At 38.6% G+C, this 15230-nt stretch overlaps 1 protein-coding gene across 4 annotated transcripts in view; it reads right to left on the reverse strand.

Annotated features, from left to right (window-relative positions):
• Positions 1-15230, reverse strand: part of NELL2 (neural EGFL like 2) — a 390253-nt gene that overhangs the window by 136057 nt on the left and 238966 nt on the right. For all 4 annotated transcript variants that reach the window (XM_045061670.1, XM_023256973.2, XM_019834835.2 and 1 more), the window contains one exon: positions 10690-10815. In XM_045061670.1, the coding sequence (XP_044917605.1) occupies positions 10690-10815 (126 nt within the window). The remainder of the gene's footprint in view (positions 1-10689; positions 10816-15230) is intronic.

Genomic DNA, 15230 nt, shown 5'->3' on the forward strand with positions numbered 1-15230 from the left:
GCATCTTTAAGCTCAACTGCAACAAAATGTTCATGGAGAAGAGGAGGCTAAAGAGATGATGATTTGACTTGTATCAACTAAAGGGCGAGGCCCTGTGGACCTCTTAGCCACTTCCTGTCTTGTTTTTGTTGTTGCACTTCACAACATCTAATGGACACGTGTATGCAAATCTATGTTATAAAAATGCTTCAGGTAGCAACCTAATGGTTATGATTTTGTTCTAGAAAAATTCTAAAATCAGTTATTAGACCACACTGAAAATGTACTTTCATGGAGTTCCAGAAACACCAACAAAGCATTCTGCCTTCTTTGAAATAAAATACCATATCACCTTGATTCTAGGTCTGCACTGATTGTCAGATTGACTTAATAAGCAACTTTGGGGCAAACAAGGAAAAATAACATAAAAGAAAAAAGAAAGCACTGACTCTTCAACATACATCTCAATTAGAATGTGTACAGACTGAAATATTTCAGAAACTGTAAAACATGTCTTAGAATTTTCTACAGGATTTTCTGGCTTTATCTCTTACAATTCCATTCACACTGAACTTGCTATTATACAACAACCTATACTTTTGTGCCTACTCCTCTTTGTCCTGAAGTGTTGTCTCTCATTTCTTCCTCTCCTGAAATGTCTGTTCATCCTTAAAAAAACCTCAATTTAAATGTCACATGGTGATGTCTGCCTGTTTCCAGGCTTAAGCCAGATTATTCACAGCCTCTTCTGGGGTCCCCCAGCTCTCTGCACATTTCTTTGTTACAGAGTGTACCACAATGTACTGTAAGGATTTATTTTTACTATCTCCAATCTATTAGATTGGACAATAACCTAACCATGCACCCATATCAAAGTTTGGGTATAAAGAAAACTGAAAGGAATGTGTGACATCTCATGAGTTTTTCACAATACCTTACACACAAGTTGTTACACAACACATTTTTAGTCCTCTCTCTATACCCTTATTCTCAACCTGGTGCTCTTATCAGTCTTCGGCTGAAGTGGGTTAGTCAACTATAATATTCAATGTCTGTACCAGGAAGCCTTTAGGATGGCCTCCAGTCATCTCTACCTCCTGATATTCGTGCCTTTCTGCCATCCCTTCCCTTTAGTATGGGCTGTACCTAGTAATTTGCTTATAACCAATTTACAACAGCAAAAATAATAGGAGGTCACTTACTGGCTTTGGTGAAGCACATTGCTATGCTGGAAAGGCTTATGTGGTAAGGAGCTGAGGCCTCCTTGACCTAAAGTCAACAGCCAGTAAGGAATTGATTCTTCCAATCACACAGGTGATCTTGGAAAAAAAATCCTTCCCCAGCCCTGATGGACACCTGGATGCCAGCCTTATGAGAGGCCCTAAAGTGGAGGACCATAATAGCAGAGGAGATATTCCATGTCCAGATTCCCAACCCACAGACAGTGTGAGACAATAAATGTGTATTATTTTAAGCTGCCAAATTTTGGGGTTATTTGTTATGCAGCAGTCAAAAACTAGTACAATGTTTTTCCCTTTGATAAAAGAACTTTGAGAAAAAGTTATCTGTGTATATGGTATCACAAGTTTTATGAAGAAAATACCAATACTAAAATATGTGGCCACAGACCATGAAAGTACTGTCCAACCACTCAGTGTGGCTCTGTCTCACTCTAGCAGAAGCACACAGAGAGACAAGGCTTTGGCTTTGAGAGAAGAAACTCCCCCGTTAGAGCCCAAGGCATGACCGAGTATGACAGTGCAGAAGCCTCCTGGCCCGGGGAGTAAAGGAGAGCTTCAAAACAGAGCAATGCCATCAGGAGATTACACACCCAGTGCAACATTATATTGGCAACAGAACCAGAAGGTGAACTCTCTTTCATGGAGCACTCAAACAGTGAGGAGGCAGAAGGAAAGTTGAATTTTCATACCAGGTAACATGTCAAAGCCAACAATCAAAGACGGAAATGAAAGGCATCTGTTGAACTTCAACTCCAAGAATACTGTCCTCCACAGGTGCCTGTTGCTAAGACACTGCTATCATTACACTCCTGGCATATATAATCTTTTTATTCCCCTATGTGAGTTTTTGACTCTGGGCTTTTCATATAGAAATCTCAAAATAAAACTCAAATAATACATCTATTTGGGACCAAGGTGAATTAGGGTTTACCGACTAACCAAGGGAAAGCAGGTGAGGCTGGCTAATGAGGCAGCTCCCATCATCTCAGCGCTTCGGTGAGCTTGCACAGAGGGAAGCTCGTGTAGATGCACACCACTGAATGCTCTGATGATGAAACCATAGCCAGGCTGGAGGTCATACATGGACACGATGGCTGCACTGAGATGCCGCATAAAGACTCTGACAAGCTTGGAAACTGCTACACTGGAGCTGGTATGCTCCCCCCACTCACTGACAGATTCAGATAGCACAGACTCCTTTCCAAGCTTTTCATCTTTAAAAAGGCAATTCAGCTCCCTGAGCCTTTGAGCCTGTTCCATTTTGAGCTGACTGCTAATTGTATGCATGCACATATGTGTTTCAGAAAAGAGATAAGCACATTGCCTTGGCCTCCTCACTAAACTGAACAGACATGATTCACTTCTGTTCTCTGCAAGTTTTCTAAACGTGGCCTGAAGTTTTCCAAACATTAACCCTTCCTGGTAACCACACTGTACATTCTTCTAGAAATGTTTTTGTGATTACATTTGTTTAAACTGCTTTTCACTATTAATTCTTTGAGTCCTAGGGCTTGGTATTTTCATTTGCTTTTGTGATTGTGTTTACATTTTTCAAATTTCTCAATAATAACGACACAGTGTAATCATATACAGTGAGCCACATGAAATGCATAAGGTATCTTTTAACATGGGGGGGACATATTTTAAATTGTAAAACCAAAAGTTGTCTGATTTTTCATATTTTATGAAATATACAATTTTATCATATTCTGCAATGTGATTCCAGGAAGAGAAAATTTAGAGTGGTTGTTCATAAAAATACAGAAGTCCTTCCCAACAGTCATGGCAGCTAGTGGCCAGATGGTAGGATTGTCGGATTGCTGATTGTTATTCTTTAGAAAAGAAATCCACATAGAAGCAGCCGAGCTCATAAAATCTGCTGTGCTCGAGACTGAGCAGACTCACTAATTATTTAGGGGTCGTATTCCCTACTCTGGGCAGATTAGTGTCCTCATAGGGCCCTGGATGCACCCATGCAGCCCCAGAGCACCCCAATCTAATAGTCACTCACAGGAACAATGGAAAGTCCCTCTCCTGGGAAGTACAACAGATCAACCTGCTGAAGGAGTGTTCCAACTTCCAGAGAAAGTGCCATTCAGTTACATCCAGGCTTCTCTTTCTTTTTGTAAGTCCCTATTCACCGTTACATAATAAGTAGAGTTGAACAAACAGGAAAACTGAATGCACTGCTCCGGCAAAACTATGTATTTTATGAAAAATAATAATTCAGTTGAAAAGTAACCAGAGAAAAGTGTCCAGTTGAAAAGGTCCCAGGGAAATGAGACATTTCCTCAAGAGGATGGCTTGTCTAATCATAATTGTAACAACAACAATGATGGTAGCTAACATTTATTAAAAGTTTATTGTGTGCTAGGCATTTTACAAAAGATAAAGAGCCAAGGCGTTTTACAACAAAAATAACCTTGTTTGTTTAGAATTTCTTTTGTGAATGCTGATATGCGTATTTTCACTTCCTGTTCTTTATCATTGTTCTCTCCGATTTGTGCTTCTCTGATTCCCCATCCTCTCTGCTGCCATGGTCCACACTATCTTATTCCTTGACTATTTATATACCAGTAATTATTGTAATACACACAGAGAGAATCATGTCTTGTTCTGTACTTTTGATTTTGATAAATCCATCAAGCGCTATTTTTAAATAGCTGATAATGAAGTTATTGTCCATTCATACAATACATTACCAGCTTTAGTTTAAGTTCTTTTTGGAGGAATGCAGAATAAAAAATAATAATGTTATTGATGTCTTTCCAATATCAACTCTTTAAAAACTTAAGGCAAAGTACCTTTTCTAGCATTGCTTGCTAGGAAACTTTAAAGAAACACACACACGTGCACATGCACAGGACAGCTATTTGAGGAAGGGGCATGCATGAGTTACAATGGAATTAAAATCTTTGCTCCAGCTGAACAGTAGTAAATCCTTCTCTGTAACCTTCTGTGCATGACAATAGTATCCAAGACTCTTTAAAATGCTAGGACACCAACAGTAAAAAAGACAAATGAAGAAAACTTAATATCATCATAAAATTCATGACTCTTTCTCCATAATCACCCAACTACACAAGCCTGACAAACAAGATGGTAGTAATGATTTAAAAAAAAAAAAATCAGTATTGACCATGTTAGAGAAAAAGAAGTAACTGCCACAATAAGATCATAAAATGTAAGCACTGGAAGTATTTAATGCTATAAAGGTTAAGGACTTTCAGAAGTAAGATCCTTTGGGGAATACCAGAAGAGGTTCTTTGTGTAACAACAAAAATGAAGTGTCTAGGAAAACCCCTTGTGCTTGGACACTTTCTGGATGTGCTGTGATATGCGATATGGACCAAAGCCAGTATTAGAAGATCCTGGAGTAACAGAAGCAGCCAGGGTCAGAAGAAACCATATGGAGGATGCATCAGGAGAGTGTAATTTGAGGGGCCCTAAGAAATCCCTTCAGTCCCCTCTGCTGAGGCCTGCAATTTTATCATTGGAGAATCATTCTCCTAGGTTCATCTAAGGAGAGGTTTCTGATAAGAGAAAGAGGTTGGAATGGGGGTCAGGGGTCCTTACTGAGAAGGCCAAAGGCCAATAAAAGGCCATGGGACACCATAAAAAATGAGAGAAGGAATACAGGAATACAGGGCCTGAAGGAAACTTGAAGAGGAAAAGGGAAAGTTTAAAAAAACAAGTGTACAGGGGCACCTCAGTTGTTCAGTTGGTTAAGTGACTTTAAAGCAAATTTTTTTTAATGTTTATTGATTATTGACAGACAGGGAGACACAGACCGTGAGCAGGGGAGGGGCAGAGAGAGGGGGAGACACAGAATCCGAAGCAGGCCCCAGGCTTTGAGCTGTCAGCACAGAGCCCAACGCGGGGCTCGAATTCACAGACTGTGAGATCATGATCTGAGCTGAAGTTGGACACTTAGCTGACTGAGCCACCCAGGCGCCCTGAAGTGACTCTTGATATCAGCTCAGGCCATGATCTCCCAGTTCATGAGATTGAGTCCCGAGTCAGGCTCTGCACTGGCAGCACAGAGTCTGTGCCTGCTTGGGATTCTCTCTCTCCCTCTCTCTCTGCCTCTCTCCTCTGCTTGGTCTCTCTCAAAATAAACAAACATTTTAAAAAAATAAAAATAAGTAAAATTTAAAAAAATTTATTTTTTTTCAATGTTTATTTATTTTTGAGACACAGAGAGAGACAGAGCATGAGCAGGGGAGGGGCAGAGAGGGAGACACAGAATCCAAATCAAGCTCCAGGCTCTGAGCCGTCAGCACAGAGCCTGATGCGGGCTCGAACTCATGAACGGTGATATCATGACCTGAGCCAAAGTCGGACACTTAACCAACTGAGCCACCCAGGTGCCCCTAAAATAAAAGTTTTCTTAAGTGTACATTTTACAATTTCGACTGGGTGACCCTAAAGCAGGATTTCTCACCCTTGTCACTATTTGGGTCATATAATTCTTTGTTATGGGGAGCTGTCTTGTAGTAGATAAAGATTAATGACCCAGTTGGAAAACAACCAGCGAAAAGCTCCCAGCTGAAAGGATTCTAGGAAAATAAGACATTTCCTCAAGAGGATAGCTAGCCTAATAATAACATTACAGTATGTTTAGCAGTATCCCTGACCTCTATCCACTAGACACTAGTAGCAACCCCCTTCCCCACAGCTGTGATAACCAAAATGTCTCCAGACATTGTTAAATGACCTCTGGCAGGTAGGAGGGCAAAAGTGCCCTCATTGGATACCCACTGCCCTAAAGGATCATTTTCTCTCTAAGATGGCAAAACTTTTCATTAGCTTCTACCTTTCCCAATTTCCTGTTCCCACTCTAAAGCGTTGCATAACAGTGGGAGGATTACAAGCTCCTCAACACAAAAAAAGAATCAGAATTCCATTTTTTAATTGCAATTATCAGAGCAGAGAGATACAGCAGGAAGCTGTGAAATGAATGCCTTCCCAGAATGTTTGTCCTTTGATAATTCGACAGTTCTTGGATCCCATCTTTGTTTCCAGAGATATTTTACTCTTTGCCCATTACGCAAGACCAGTTCCAGGAAGGGATGTCCAGTAAAACTCAAAAAGATTTGCCCAATTCAACTAATGCTTATAAGAATGAACCAAGAAAGCCATTAGTCCACATCAGTAACGAAGAAACTTTGTTATGCATAAAAATTAAGTTATTTTTGCAATCAGAGATACTGGCAAGTGGGCTTCTAACATCTTGGCTCAGGTGAATCAAACCCTTTTCTTTCCCTTGTCTCCCCTTCCCTTTGTCTTTTCTCTCCATCCCTCCCTCCCTTCCTTCTCCCTCCCCTCCTTCCCTCTTTCTTTCCTTCTTTTTCATTTTCCTTCTTTCCTTGTAGGTATTCCCACTCTTTCCTCTATGAGAATAGGAAAAGACATGAGAAGGAAAGAGATTAGGAAGCATTAATCAGAAAAATAAATAAATAGCACCCTCTCTGGAAGGACAAATATATTAAAGACTTCAGAAGAGCTTAAACTGCTACAGCATTTCTGCAACTGAATGATTAGCACAACTGTATAATAGAGTCAGAGGCCCAGAAAATGCTGATTTATATTTCTTCTACTGACTTCTGGTTCAGAATTATTATTATAAGATGTGTAGGGGACAATTTCCTCTTGGAATCAAAGCTAATGAACTGAAACAATCTATAAGAAAGGCAGTTTAAATACTGAATATTATAAACTAAATAACGTAGGGGCACCTGGGTGGCTCAGTTAGTTAAGCATCGGACTTTGGCTCAAGTCGTGATCTCACAGTTCATGAGTTTGAGCCTCACATCGGGCTCTGTGTTGACAGCCCAGAACCTGGAGACTGCTTCAGATTCTGTGTGGCTTCTCTCTCTGCCCCTTCTCTGTTCATGCTGTCTGTCTGTCTCTCTCAAAAATAAATAAACATTAAAAAAATTTTAATAGAAAATAAAAAATAAACTAATAATGTATTTCTACATAAAATATGAATCTTTCCCGTTATTTATTTTTTACATGGCTGCAAATTTAACAAATGGTGAATAATATGAGAACTAATAAGGAGGCTTATCTTCTGGCCCCCCTTTTGCCTCTCACTAACTGTATGACCATGGGTAAGGCAATTAATCTCTTTGAGCTTCAGTTTTCCCACATGTGAAAGTTAAGAGATTGGACTAGATTACCTTTAAGAATTTTCCATCTCCCAAATTTTATTTTATGTATTTTTTAATGTTTTATTTATTTTTGAGAGAGAGAGAGAAGAGAGAGAGAGAGAGAGAGAGAGAGAGGAGAGAGAGAGAGAGAGAGAGAGAACGAGTGGGGGAGGGGGACAGAGGATCCAAAGCGGGCTACCTGCTGACAGCAGTGAGCGGGATGTGGGACTCAAACTCACAAACTGTGAGATTATGACCCAAGCTAAAGCTGGATCCTCAGCTGACTGAGCCATCCAGGTGCCCCCCTCTCCCAAATTTTATAATTCTGGGGAAGATATAACTCAAATTATCTGAAACTGAAAGAAAAAAATAAACTATGTAATTCTACCAACTATGTAAGGTAATTCCTCTGTAGCATACATAATTTCCATGTGAGAGTGACAGGGTTATAAAAGCAAAAAAGGCTTCTTTTATTGATCAAAGCTCCTGGCTATAAAGTAACATGTATCGCTCTTGGATTCTTCTTTAAATTAGAATGATTAATTTTCAGATGGGGAAGCAACTCTGAGAGTCTGCTGGGTTCAGTGATGAGAATTTCAGTTATCTTATGGCGAGGGAGGGGGGAGCTCTGCAACAGGGAGGAGGGGCAAGCATACAGAAGCAAAACAAATTCAGAACTCCAGGAGCTCAGCCACAAATGTCAGAGAATGGCTTTGTGATGGTGTCTTGACATTTATTCTGGAAGGCTTGCATTTATACTGCAAGTATGTGGATGTCTGTATCTAAATTCATGGAAAATAAATCCCAATCTTCAACAGAACAAAGTCATACTCTGGTCTTACAGGAGCTCTTGAAAAGGTACAGCCTAGATACCTTCAGTTGCAAGGCAAACCTCCAGCAGAGGAGTCATTTCTTAGAGCCTTTTGTGTAGCTGCTAAAGTTAAAGTGTGGAGGGACAGATTCAAAGAGGGAGAATTTAAACATTCATTTCCTTTACAGGAAGGCTGACTATGTGCTGACCCTGCATGGTCTAACATAAAAAGTTTTGCCAAAGATCGCCTGACTTTGGACTATAAAATAAAATCCACTCATGATCCCTAGGAAATCCAACTTTTATGTATGGATCTAAATTCTCAAATTTGTAGGCCTGCCCATAATACATAGAAAATTTAAGGGCAAGAAATCTTTCTTTAAGTGGAAGCATAGAAATACTGGTGCTAGCTGGAAATGCTAATGCATCATTAAGGAAATACATTCCATCACCTGCCAGATCTTGAAATTCTTGGCTCTGGTTCTTTAGGCACAAAAATCATGGCCTGAACAGCTTTTCTTAAAATGATCTTGGCCTTCATTGGCATTCCTACAATGGGATACTTTATTTATATCGTTAGATACTTTGGAATCTTAATGGAAAATTCTCCCTAAGTAGTCAAAAACAAATAGTAATTTGTGGGATTTTATTTGGAAGGAAAATACACTAGGAGAGGTAAAGCCAGAGCAAGAGATTCTCTGTAAGGCAAGACAGCTCAACGATTCCTTGGATTTACAGCCAACAGACAGGCTTGGAATGGAAACGAAGCTCTTGAAAATACTCTGCCCTGAAGAAACACTCCTCATTCAACAGGAGGCCAAATTATGTGTCATGTATTCTTACTTACAGTCTTGAACACTTTTTAAGAATGTAAGAAAAACAAAAAGAATCACTAGGAAGTATAAAAACGTACAAAGCTTTTAAGTCTTTCGTGCCACGGAATCAGCAGACTCCTTGAAAACTGCTAGCTCTCCATTTTTTTTTTTTTTTATGAGCACATCTTGAAATACTCTGAGATGCAGTAGTTTCACTAAGACTTTTGTTGTTGTTGTTAACAATTACATTGGAACTCAGACTTACTGACATTACCAACAATACAGCAAACTGTGTATTTTATTCTCCATATATTTATTGAGATTTGTTATTTATATTTTTTATGTTGACAAAGATCTCCGTAGTACTTCAAGAAACTCTGCCACTCGGTGTGATTAAATTTTGTCTAATGAAAACGTGCAGAATTAGTCCCACAATGTGGAAATATTTAGAATAAGCTGACAAAAAAGCGAGAATTTGCAAATCAATCAGCAACTCTATATGAATTCTACCTTCAAAATATCTTTGGTTATTCTCTATAGATTGAGAGGCCACTTCTCATTGTTCTTTACATGCAATATTTTGTTTTTACATAAATATTATATTTGAATTTAGTGAAAGACCTCTATCTTGATAAACAAGATATCAAATAGTACACATTATGGTCACTATCATGAAAACTTAGACGAGTGTACAATAACACAGAGGCATAAGATGACACTTTTATTATAGATTCATAGTTTTACTAGTGTGTTATGCGGTCTCTTTCCCTGGAAACCTTGAAGTATTATTTGTACATCCATTCGACAAAAACGATAAAGTTGGAGATGGAGCAGAAAGTGACAGGTACAATAAAAAGTTACAAGATTAATATTTTAAGTACTCTCCAATGTTATGATTCCACACATTTTTTCTAAAATTTATTTAAGATTCTTCTATTTAAAAAAAAAAAGAAATCCAAAGAAATATCTGTTTCACACCCACAATTTCTCAAACCCCATAGTCTTCAAGCTACTCTTCTAGCACCATTTGCTTTCATATTCTACAGGTAGGAACTCATAGAATACGAAGTGAATAGGCTGTTTTGTCCCAGGACCAACTTTAGACATGACTACACTCAAGATATCCATGAACAGGACTCTGGATGGTACTGATGGGAGTGACAGTTCATAAAACAAACAAAAGCAAAACTTCTTTGATGTGCTCAGCTGCATTTCCCAGAGACATGAAGGAGCTCGATTCTCTTTAATATTCCCATTTTCTAGCACTGCAAGAATCTATTTCTGAAAACATCGCATTGTTTATGTTATCCTTCCTCTATGCAAAAATCTACTGCCATATAAAGGAAATTTTTAAGGGTTGTTTCTCGAATTTGCCATTGGATTCACATAAGTTTTGAGCATAAAACTGTTTACATTTAAAATTAGCATAATGTTAATTTGGTTCTCTAGTGTTTCTTTACTCTCCTAACAGGGAGTATAAAACTTACCCAGGGCAAGCAGGTATTCCTTTCCTTAGAACAGGTTCAAAATTAACTACCAAATCAAGGAGATATGCTTTCCCTTATGACTTGTTTTGTTGTAAGGGAGTATTTATGGCATCCTTTTCCAAAAAATTAGAGTTAAAAGGAACCTTTAAAAGTAAACTTAAGGAATAGGAAGATTTTATTTCACAAATAGCTACTGTTTACCTGTACACGAATAATCATCAATTCTGATGTATCCAGTTTTGCAGATGCACATGAAAGAACCCGGGGTGTTAACACACATTGTATTCTCACGGCAGTAATGGCGCCCTTCAGCACACTCATCAATGTCTGTGAAGAAGAAGTAGGGCAAAGAGGTCAACAGTGGCCAATATTCTAGAGTTTCTCTATAATTTTCTTGGAGAAGGCAATAGTTTCCAATTGAGAAGCATTTTTTAAAAGTATTCAAAACATCTCCTTTAATAAGAATGCTTGATGTTCAAATGACAGAAACTGTAAACATTTTTTTCCAATAGGTCTTGCTGGAATTTCAAACATGTCTATATATTTCAACTTGCAACATTCTAAATATAGTTAGAAAATTTCAGCGCAATCATCTACCTCTGATAAAATGAATCAGAAAGTACAAATTTGCTACCTTGGAGTCTCGGAATCTTCAAACGCTGAATATACCATATATTATTTTTTGATTTACTGGCTATCCTGTGTATTTGAGGAGGCCGTAAGAGGTAAATAAAATGTTTACATACACCAGAACTTGAATAACTTAAAGACAAGAAACCAATACCATATAGTTTATTAGAGATAGAAGTAGAGATATAGCTATCCCAGTGTCTGAATAGAGATGAAATTACAATGTAGAGACCTGATATAAATGAAAAACTGTAAAATAGTAGTAAGATATCATATTGAAGAACTTCCATACAAATTCACAGAGCAAGTTTTGAGTGTAAAGACATGGTAAGTCATAACAGGCACTGGGAAGAATGTGAATTTTACAATAAGACTGTCCCCATTTTATAGCACCTCTCTGCATGGAACATAAACTATTTCACAAATATCTTGTCATTATGAAATACTCTTTATGAAGGGCCTTAATGCATTGTTTCAGGCATCCCCAAAGTAGCAATGCTCTCATTTCTACTATTAAGAGAAATGGATCAATTATAGGAGATAGTCTGGTGACTGACTACTCCGTAAGTCATGGTATCCATATAACCAGTCCTGAGAGTATCAAAAGAAGTAACTGATGAAATCTCAGAAAGTTATATTTTAGAGGTAAAGGGATCTTGGCAATCATCTAAGCTAACTGCTTATTCTACAGATGGGAAAATGGAAGCCTAGAAAGACTCAATTTTTCCACTAAACTACTAAATGAAAGTTAACACAATAAATTACAAACTTCTTAGCATAAAAATCTCTTTCAGTTCTGGTCCTTACTTTTTCAGTTTTATAGATTATGACCCACTCCCTTCTTCCCTCTCAGTGTTCTGGCCACAAAGAACTTCTGATCATTCCTCAAATGGACCATGCTCTCTCATATCTACCTGCCTCTATACATGCTGTTCTCTCTATTCCTTCTTTGCCTATCACCACCCTTAGTGGATCTTGGCCACCAGTGGATTATTCTTCAAGAATCTGTTTAAATGTCTCTCTGTGAAAACTTCCCTAATAAAGTAAAATTCTCCCTATGCGGTGCTCTCTTGGAACTTTGTGTTTCCATTGCAGATTCATCCATTGTGACTTTATTAAGTTTTATAAGCTTCTTCTCGCCAGTCAGTCTTATATACTCCTCCAGGGTAGAGATCATCTAGTTGTGTCTCTCAACTCTAGCTGCACATTATATTCATCTGGGATACTTTTTTAAAAACATCGGTTCTTGGGCTAACTCCCAAACCCCCACTCCAAATCTTATTTAACTATCTGTGGTGGAACACAGGCAATGATTTCTTTTTTAAATCTTCCCCATGATGAGTCTAATGCATGGATCAGCAAAATTTTTCAGTAAACATCTAGATAGTAAACATTCTAGGCTTTGGGACTCACAGGATCTCTGTTGTAAATTTAAGTCTGTTTTTCTAGCATGAAAGCAACCATAGGCAATGTAAATAAGTAAGCCTGGTGATATTTCAAAAAAATTATTTACAAAAACAGAAGTTGCATCAGATTTGGCCTGCAGGCCATAATCTGATTATCCCTGGTCTAATGTATAAGCAGGGTTAAGAATCACTAAGTATGTAATTCATTTTTGAACTCACAATAGCTTATAGGGTGTTTAGGATATTACAGGGTCAATAAATGCTGCAGAATGAATGAATAAATGCTTCAAGGCTAGCGTAAGGAAGATCTAAGAATAGATCTCAGTGGTGCCTGAATGGCTCAGTTGGTTAAGTCTCCAACTCTTGATTTTGGCTCAGGTCCTTATCTCGTGGTTTGTGGGAAAGAACCCCAAACTGAGCTCTGTGCTGACAGCATGGGCCTTGCTTGGGATATTCTCTCTCTCTCTCTCTCTCTCTCTCTCTCTCTCTCTCTCTCTCTCTCAAAATAAATAAATAAATAAACAAATAAACTTTTTTTTAAGAAGAATATATCTCAGATTATCTGACTTCTAGTATAATACTCTTCTCATGATATCATGCTACTTCTAAATGTTTGCACTAGTCTGCAAGGCAAGTATCACATTCAATTACAGCCTAAAAATCAAACTACAGGCACCATGGGGGAATATGATGAAAACTCATTTGCTTCCAGGTTCTTAAGATAATAATAGGAATCATATGGGATTACTAATGAGCTCAGCTGGATCAATGGTCTTTAACCCTGCTCCTCTGAGAGAGTGCTGAACTGAAGTGGAAGTTACTGAAATCCACTGCAGAAGTCCCCTGGGCTTAAGCTTGCGAATGGGAGGGATGGCCACAATGAAGTTCATGTGCACAGCGGTGTAAAGAATTTATCTTTGGGAAGGAAAGAGCCAAGAATAATGAACGCAACTCAGTGACGAGATCTTGGTTATCAAAGGGGAGAATTACTGAGTACACTGTATCATTTCCTCAAGACAAGCCTAGTTTCTAGTGAAAGACCTCATTTCTTGGTAGAGTCAAGGATGTAGCTACAGTGCCTAGTGCAGAACGGAGTCCCAGCTGGAGCAAGCATTAATTACTGAAGACACTGTCCTTCTCTCCAAACAGTATGCTAGAGGAGGAAGCCCACCTCAGTAGGAGTGGCCAACAAACCTGGCAAATCAAACTCAGAAGTACACAAAGCACCCCAGACCCCTCCCAAGAATACTCAAGGAATGAGAACTTTGAGAGTATTAAAGTCCTATTAGAGAAGACACAGAAAAGAGACAGTTAGGGTGATTTCTGTTAATGGACCCTATTGACAGCCAAAGCTATTGGATAATTTGGTTTATAAGATAAATAGGGTATTTTGTGACAGCGTAAATACTGTCTCTACCACTTGTTTGTTGGTGGGTCTACAAACCACAGACTGTTGGGAGACATTGGCCAGTCTCATTTTTTGTAGATGTTTCCTGTGAAGATACCATGTGATCAGAGAAAACGCAACATGGGGTCATAAAACAAAACCTATTGAGGAACCTATTTAACATGAAGCCTTTTAGGAACTTGAATGGCTTGGATCACAAAGAAATACTGAATTCATGGCCCAGAGATATGAAGTGTCAGGAGCAGTATTGTGAGGGGGGGAAACAAAGTAAAATACCAAAAAATATAATTGCAACACTGTGTGCCCTTTGTGTGGGCCATGTGACTTTTAGCACAAAATTCAGCACAAAGAGAGTTAAGCTTAGGTCCTGCCTTTAAAGGACTTATAATCCTTCTAAGTAGTATCACCGCCACCACCATCATCATCATCCAGTTAGGTGCCTTCTATGTTTTAAGCCTGTACTTTAGAGAGCAGTATGTCTAAGAGAGGTTCATGGTTCCTCAAAACACAGAGTACTGCATGATCAAATAAGTCTCAGGACTATTATAACACTATTCTTCTTCCATCTCCCCCCCTAAAGTTACCCATGTACATGAGGAAATTACAGGCTCTGAATACCTAGTCATGTTTTTAAAATTTTCGTTCATTAATTCAACAAGTATGTAATGTACATACCCCATGTCCACGTATTGCATTAAGCAACAAAGACAAATTCTAGCTGGAGAAGTAACGCTTAAACAATAATGTTATGAAGTGATGCACACTATATAGCAGAAACATATACAATGGGCATTAAATAGGGAGCAACCAACTTTTTTAACACAGTGCTTTTTTATTCTGAGCACGTACTAATGCAGAACACATTTGGGAATTTACATTTGGTGATATAAGTAATTGTATGACTCTTCCCTCCCCCAGCTTGAGGAGCTGATAATGAAATTAAGATGCCTGGATACAGCATGAATAACAGCATGAGGTCCTATATATCAAGTGCCAGGAAAGAAAAAAGAGAAAAGAAAAGGGAAGGCAAGAAAGAATACACTCACTACCAGGACTGGTATTCAGAGGAAAGTTGGTGACTAAGAGACTGGGCAACCAAGGACAATGTGCTGGTTGGTGTGGCAGGGCGTGAGGCTTAAAGTGACAGACGTATACAATGTTGAAGAAGGCTGCCACTGAACAGTTTCCTGTCAAATAGAGATGCTCTAAGATGAACAGGCATATTGTAGAGATTCAAGTCTAGTGCCAGCAGCAGAGGCAGCAAAGGCATGAAACATTTAGGAACAATGAGTATTCCA

This window comes from Felis catus, chromosome B4 (assembly GCF_018350175.1).
Source record: "Felis catus isolate Fca126 chromosome B4, F.catus_Fca126_mat1.0, whole genome shotgun sequence".
NCBI classification, from domain to species: domain Eukaryota; kingdom Metazoa; phylum Chordata; class Mammalia; order Carnivora; family Felidae; genus Felis; species Felis catus.